Source organism: Chiloscyllium plagiosum, chromosome 28 (assembly GCF_004010195.1).
Source record: "Chiloscyllium plagiosum isolate BGI_BamShark_2017 chromosome 28, ASM401019v2, whole genome shotgun sequence".
NCBI classification, from domain to species: domain Eukaryota; kingdom Metazoa; phylum Chordata; class Chondrichthyes; order Orectolobiformes; family Hemiscylliidae; genus Chiloscyllium; species Chiloscyllium plagiosum.
The window spans coordinates 1,828,162-1,834,812 of record NC_057737.1 but is presented as its reverse complement, the minus strand read 5'-3'; the positions used below and the strand labels follow the sequence as shown (position 1 = coordinate 1,834,812).

Below are 6,651 nucleotides of genomic sequence, written 5' to 3'. Positions count from 1 at the left end.
GGGGCTGGGTGAGAGTGGGAGGGGTGTTGTATTTTGCGAAGGAGGAACATGGAGAGTATGTTCCCTCCAGCCCCCCCCAGACAGAGTGTGCCTTTACAAGTGTCACGGTGAACATTGGAAAAGTGCCCTTTCCCTCCATCTCCGGAGACCAGCCTCAATAGGCAGAGGTGAACCTGCAATAGGCCTTAAAAACTCTCCATCAGAGTCGGAGGACCCAGAGCATCCCCCTGAACTCCAGGACTGTCCCTCACAGTGCCAGACCCCTCCCATGGTCAACTACCTCAAACTGTTGCTTATTTCCCACAATCTCTCTGTGAGATTCTGAATGGACATGATGTGCCATGGGAGCTTACAGTCTCAGGGAGGAAGCTTCCAGAATCTCCCATGGGTGGCTCAGTGGATAGCACCACTGCCTCCCAGCGCCAGGGACCCGGCTTTGATTCCAGCCCCCGGTGACTGTCTGTGTGGAGTTTGCACGTTCTCCCCATGTCTGCGTGGGTTTCCTCTGGGTGCTCCGTTTCCTCCCACAGTCCAAAGATGTGCAGGTCAGGGTGGGCTGGCCATGGGAAATCACTCTTGGTGTCCAGGGACGTCCAGGCTAAGAGGATGAGTCAGGATTATGGGAGTAGGGTGGGAGGGTCAGTATAGACTTGATGGGCCAAATGGCCTCAGTCTGCACTGTTGGAATTCAATGACACTAGGTTGCACTACTGCTCATTAACTTAGGAGAAAGTGAGGGCTGCAGATCAGAGCTGAAAAATGTGTTGCTGGAAAAGCGCAGCAGGTCAGGCAGCATCCAAGGAACAGGAGAATCGACGTTTCGGGCATAAGCCATACTTCAGGGCTGAAGAAGGGCTTATGCCTGAAACGTCGATTCTCCTGCTCCTTGGATGCTGCCTGACCTGCTCATTAACTTATGCAAGGTAGAAGACTATTTGCCCATATAGGCATCACCGCCAATTCTGCCCTTTACTGATCTTTGCATCCACACATTCAGCACTGGGGTTGGCCATGTACAGCTACAGAACGGGAGGTCAATTGTACCCTTTGTTAATGAGCAGAGTACTGAGGGAGTGCTGCACTGTCGGAGGGTCAGTACTGAGGGAGTGCCGCACTGTCGGAGGGTCAGCGCTGAGGGAGTGCCGCACTGTCGGAGGGTCAGCGCTGAGGGAGTGCCGCACTGTCGGAGGGTCAGCGCTGAGGGAGTGCCGCACTGTCGGAGGGTCAGCGCTGAGGGAGTGCTGTGGTTATGCCTGTTGAGTGTGTTTTCCCGGTGATTTGACAGTCAATTCCTTTGCAATGATACACTTTGTGACATCAGGAATGATGCTATAGAAATGCAGCCAGTTCCTGCCCATAGTTGCTCTTATATTTGACATGTTGATGCTCCCCTGGTGGAATATCTCTTGTCACATTGTTCCCAGTGGCAGCTTCGACCAGGGCCAGACCAGAGTTTCAATTTGGCTGACGCGAACTGGGTTGTTTTCCGTATCTGTGCTGCTGCAGGTCAAAGGGCAGTCTTTGTTTTTGATGAGTTCAGCGTTTTTTTTTATATTGAACGCATATCAGTTTCCAGTTAATTAACAAGTAAAGAATTATCTTTGACAAATAGTTTTGCTGCACTGATCTTATCAACACTGAGGGAGGTGACTGAGAAATCACAGACAGCACATTCCTTACCCAATCAAATATGCCAATTAAAGTGCTGGACTCTAACCCCGAGAAGAGTAGGGTAATGAGCACTGGCTCACATCACCCTCCGCTCAATTTATTACAATGGGATTCACAATAACCTCGATGACACACCACGGTTCAAACCGTGTTCCTGAGCTAAGGGATTGAGGATACTCCTTCCCTCACACATCAAAACGAATCACCTTCACTGACCCAGTGATCCACAAGATCCCGGCTCAGTGGGTGACTGGACCCTTCGGATCATCATCAGGATCAGTGATAAGGATAGGCCAGGAAATGAGGGACCAGGACCACAGCGAGTCAAGGTGTGATGCCTCAACAGATGGATAGCCAGAGTCCACCAGGCACTTGGTTTGGGGGTGAGAATACGGTGCTTTATTAAATAAAAAAAGAGGGAAAGACGTTCTTTTCCCTGGCGACCTTTCGCCCCATCAGCATGTCCCAAAGCACCTGACAGCTGATTGGCTGTTTATGAAGCACGCGTCCGGATGTAATGTCAGAAATTAGGAAGTCAATTTGTGCACAGTACAATTCCCACAAAGGTGCCAGGGTCTCTGCATTGGAGGGGTGACAGAGGGGACAGACTTCCAGCAACATCGCTGTCAAATCTCTCGAGTTACTTTGCAACTTTCACCTGCAGCCACTCACGGGAACAAGCTGCTGTCAGCCCACAGGGTCCAAACAGCCACTCACATACAATACAGCGCTGCACTGTCGGAGGGTCAGTGCTGAGGGAGTGCCGCACTGTCGGAGGGTCAGTGCCGAGGGAGCGCCGCACTGTCGGAGGGTCAGTGCAGAGGGAGCGCCGCACTGTCGGAGGGTCAGTGCAGAGGGAACGCCGCACTGTCGGAGGATCAGTGCAGAGGGAGCGCCGCACTGTCGGAGGATCAGTGCAGAGGGAGCGCCGCACTGTCGGAGGGTCAGTGCAGAGGGAACGCCGCACTGTCAGCAAACATTACTGAAAACAGGTGCTCATGTCTTTGTGTTGCTGCTTGTGGGACCTTGCTGTGTGAACACTGGCTGCTCTTTTTCTCACATTACAACAGTGACAAGGCTTCCAAAGGAAAGCAGTACCTGTTCGGCTGTCAATTGCTTTGGTACATGATGAAGATGTGTAGAGTGCTCGAGGAATGTAGTTGTTGCAGTGCTGAACCCGCACGCGCAGTGTGGAGGTGAGATGTGAGATTGACCCTCACCTGGTTCCTCACAGAGGTATGAGTAGAAACCCTCGGACTTTAACATGAGGAGCAGCGAGCCCCAGCCCAGGAGCACGGCAGAGAACAGCAGGTTTTCCAGCACGGCTGTACATGCCATCCACCAGCGCCGATGGTGAGCTGTCGCCAGGGTAGGAGCCATCGTGCCACAGCGATCAGCAAGACTCCGTCCGCTACTGCAGGAGCAGGAACTGCACAGGGTCAGATACAGGGAAAGCATACTCACATAACCCTTTCATACACACCCTCACTGGGGCACAGTCCCACACACACACTGACCCTCACTGGGGCACAGTCCCACACACACACTGACCCTCACTGGGGTACAGTCCCACACACACACTGACCCTCACTGGGGTACAGTCCCATACACACTGACCCTCACTGGGGTACAGTCCCACACACACTGACCCTCACTGGGGTACAGTCCCACACACACACTGACCCTGACTGGGGTATGGCAGTGTTCTCCTGCACCTACCTGGTCACTGACAGAGGAGCACGCTCCACCCGAGTTGGCTGGGGTTTAATGAGGAAGAGGAACTCCAATTGCTTTCAGCTTGTTTTTATACGTGTCCGTCCCAGCCTGCAAATGAGACATTATCACATGTGACTGAAGACGTAAATGCTTAACTTTTTCAGATTGTGGTTATAATGCCCCATAAAGCTTTCTACTTACTGTGTCAGCATAATTCTCTGATATTGAAATTGTGTTCCTGCTTACAGTCAGCAAGCCCATATCTTCAGCCTGCCTCAGATATGAGACTGAGGTTTTAGACTGTTGTCTGCTTCAACTCTGATAATTAACTTCGATAAATTATTTTTAATTTGGTGAGTCTTTGTGGCATGGTCTTCTGGATCTAATCTTTTTGAGATTCTCTCCACAGATACCCCGGTTTTAGATGAAGGACACGAGCTTTCTAAAAACAAAATTGTTGTCATCAACCTTGTGAATGGTTGTTGTCCAGTTTATCAGGGGCAGTGTTTAAATTCCCATGCCTTATCAGGAGGAATTCTGATACAGAGTGTTGTCTGGAAGCCTCTCACTGATAGGAACCATTGATAAACATTGTGTTTTTTACAAATTCCTCATTGGTAAATATTCTTCATTGACTCACTGATCAAAAACTTGGCTCAAATCTCCGATTTCCTTGAAGAGTCCAGGTCTGTGCCCCAGAAAGGGATGAAGTGGATACTGGGCGCCAGTGAAGCAATATGTTATAGAGAGGGAGAGGCACACCCTCCGAGTATCACTGCAAGGCCTGGGAGATTTTAATCCTCATCTCTGACATTCGGACTCCTGTCCAAACAGCAGTGGGGATTGACTGACTCATGGACTGTCTTGGGTAAGGAGGTGGGAGACAGGACACCATGAGGTGACAGCTCCAGAAATATCCCTGACTGCGGTTGTTGTTGTCAATTCTGAAATCCCCACCACCCCCCGTGAGGGACAACGGATCTGCCCACAGAGAATGGCACTCTGCCACAGGAGATGGCACTGGGCCGGTGGGATTGGCACTGAACAAACAGCGATGGGTGGTAAGGGACATTACTCGGTAAAACCTAGGTCTGCAGTTGTTGGAAACCTTCCTGATGAAGGGCTTTTGCCTGAAACGTCGATTTTCCTGCTTCCCAGATGCTGGCTGTCCTGCTGTGCTTTTCCAGCACCACTCTAATCTAGGTAAGGGACATTATGCCTCACTTACACATGGGGCACTGACTGGCCTCAGAACAACAGGGTATTTACGGAACTGGGTGGGGTATCTCTTCAGGGACAGAGCATTGCAGGTAAACCCAGTTCAATGCAGCAAAGAGTTTCGGGTGCTCCCTAAAAGGTTCGTTTTCCACCAATCCCGAGGATCTCTCCTTGTGGCTCAATGCCAAATTATCTTTGATAATTGCTCGTCAGAAGAGGCTTGGGGCATTTCACTACATTAAAGGTGCTACATAAATGCAAAAGCAGGATCTCCCTTAATCAAAGAGGGCTCCCACTTTCCGAGTTGTGCATTAAACCCAAGACAGCACGGTGTACAGTGCTGCTGTTTCCATGGAAACAATCTCAGAAGGAAGAGTGAGGCTGGAGGCTGGTGGAGGGGGGGGATCAAGGTGGGGTGGGGGGCAGAGAGGGGGAGGTGGACATGTTCAGTTGACGGTTTACCCCGCTGAATTCCATCAGGACCAGCCCTACCAACTGGAAACGGACAGCCACTGACCTGTTGAGTCGTACAGCACAGAAACAGACCCTTCAGCCCAACCAGTCCATGCTGAACATAATCCCAAACTAAACTAGTCCCAGCTACCTGCTCCTGACCCATATCCCTCCAAACCTTTCCCCTTTATGTCTCCATCCAAATGCGTTTTAAACATTGTAACTGAACCCACACCCACCACTTCCTCAGGACGTTCGTACCACATACAAACCCCACCCTCTGTGTAAACAATTTGCCCCTCATGCCTTTTTTAAATCTCTCTCCTCTCATCTTAATAATGCATCCCCTACTCCTAGGGAAAAGACACCTACCATTAGCTCTATCTATACCCCTCATTATTTTATAAACTTCTATCATGTCATCCCTCAACCTCCTATGCTCCAGTGAAAAAAGTCCCAGCCTATCCAGCCTTCCTTTAGAGTTCAAACCTTCCAAACCCAGCAACATCCTGGTAAATCCCTTCTGAACCCTCTGTAGCTTGACAATATCCTTCCTATAACTGGGTGACCAGAACTGGGCACAGTGCTGCGGAAGAGGAATCAACACAAACTGTTTCTCTGCTCACTGACAGTGTGTGCATCTCAGAACACCAACGTCGGAGTTAGTCTACAAACCACCCAGTACAAGAGGGAAACAGTCTGAGATCCCGTCCGGACTCACCCACATTCAAACTGACTCTCGGTGATACAAAAACAGAAATTGCTGGAAAAGCTCAGCAGGTCTGGCAGGATCTGTGGAGAGAAATCAGAGTTAACGTTTGGGGTCGGGTGACCCTTCCTCAGAACACTCTCTCCACTCTCAGCAAATAATTCCTTTCAATTTATTCTCAGGACCTGGCGGCCTAAGAAAGTGACAATGTGGGGGCGGTGGAGTTGTCGGTGGGTTGTGGTGATGAGTAAGTTTGTGGGTGACATAACGATTTCCTGGGTGGTTGGTAACAAGGACAAATACCTTAGGTTCCAGGAAGATATAAATGGATTCGTCAGATGGGCAGATCAATGGCAGATGGAGTTGAACACTGATCACTGTGAGACTGTGCACTTGGGAAAAGGGAACAAGGGAAGGGAGTGAACAATGAATGGCTGGACACGAGGAAGCTCAGAGGAACAGAGGGATACTGGGGAGCCTGACCACAGATTCCTGATGGTGATGGGACGGGTATATAGGGCGGTTAAGGAGTCGTATGGAAGGCTAGCCTTTATTGGTCATGGCATCGGCTTGAAGAGCAGGGAGGTGATGTTGGAGCTGTACAGGACTTGGTTAGGACCCAGCTGGAGGAGTGTCTGCAGTTCCGGTCACCGTGCTGTAGGAGGGATGTGACTGCACTGGGAGGGGGTGCAGAGGAGATCCCCCAGGATGTTCCCTGGGATGGAGCATCTCAGCGATGGAGAGAGCTGGTGGGAGCAGATGTGATTGCAACGTTTAAGAGGCTTTTAGACAAGAACACGCAGACTATAGAGGGAGCATGCGCAGACAGGTGGGTTTAGTTTCGAATGGTTGCATAGTCAGCACAGACATGGTGGGCTGAAGGG

The 6,651-nt window shown here is 50.5% G+C and overlaps 2 protein-coding genes across 2 annotated transcripts in view; one reads left to right on the top strand and one right to left on the bottom strand.

Moving 5' to 3' along the window:
* Window positions 1-5,858, bottom strand: part of slc43a2b (solute carrier family 43 member 2b) — a 39,665-nt gene extending 33,807 nt beyond the window's left edge. Inside the window, exons 1-4 of the mRNA XM_043718900.1 lie at window positions 5,780-5,858; window positions 3,589-3,829; window positions 3,391-3,495; window positions 2,892-3,085 (exon numbers count right to left, since the gene is read on the bottom strand). Of these exons, the coding sequence (XP_043574835.1) occupies window positions 2,892-3,051 (160 nt within the window). The 5' untranslated portion in view covers window positions 3,052-3,085; window positions 3,391-3,495; window positions 3,589-3,829; window positions 5,780-5,858. The remainder of the gene's footprint in view (window positions 1-2,891; window positions 3,086-3,390; window positions 3,496-3,588; window positions 3,830-5,779) is intronic.
* The window catches only part of smtnl (smoothelin, like), a 17,542-nt gene continuing 15,332 nt past the window's right edge, over window positions 4,442-6,651 (top strand). The window contains exon 1 of the mRNA XM_043718899.1: window positions 4,442-4,448. Coding sequence (XP_043574834.1) covers window positions 4,442-4,448 — 7 coding nt within the window. The remainder of the gene's footprint in view (window positions 4,449-6,651) is intronic.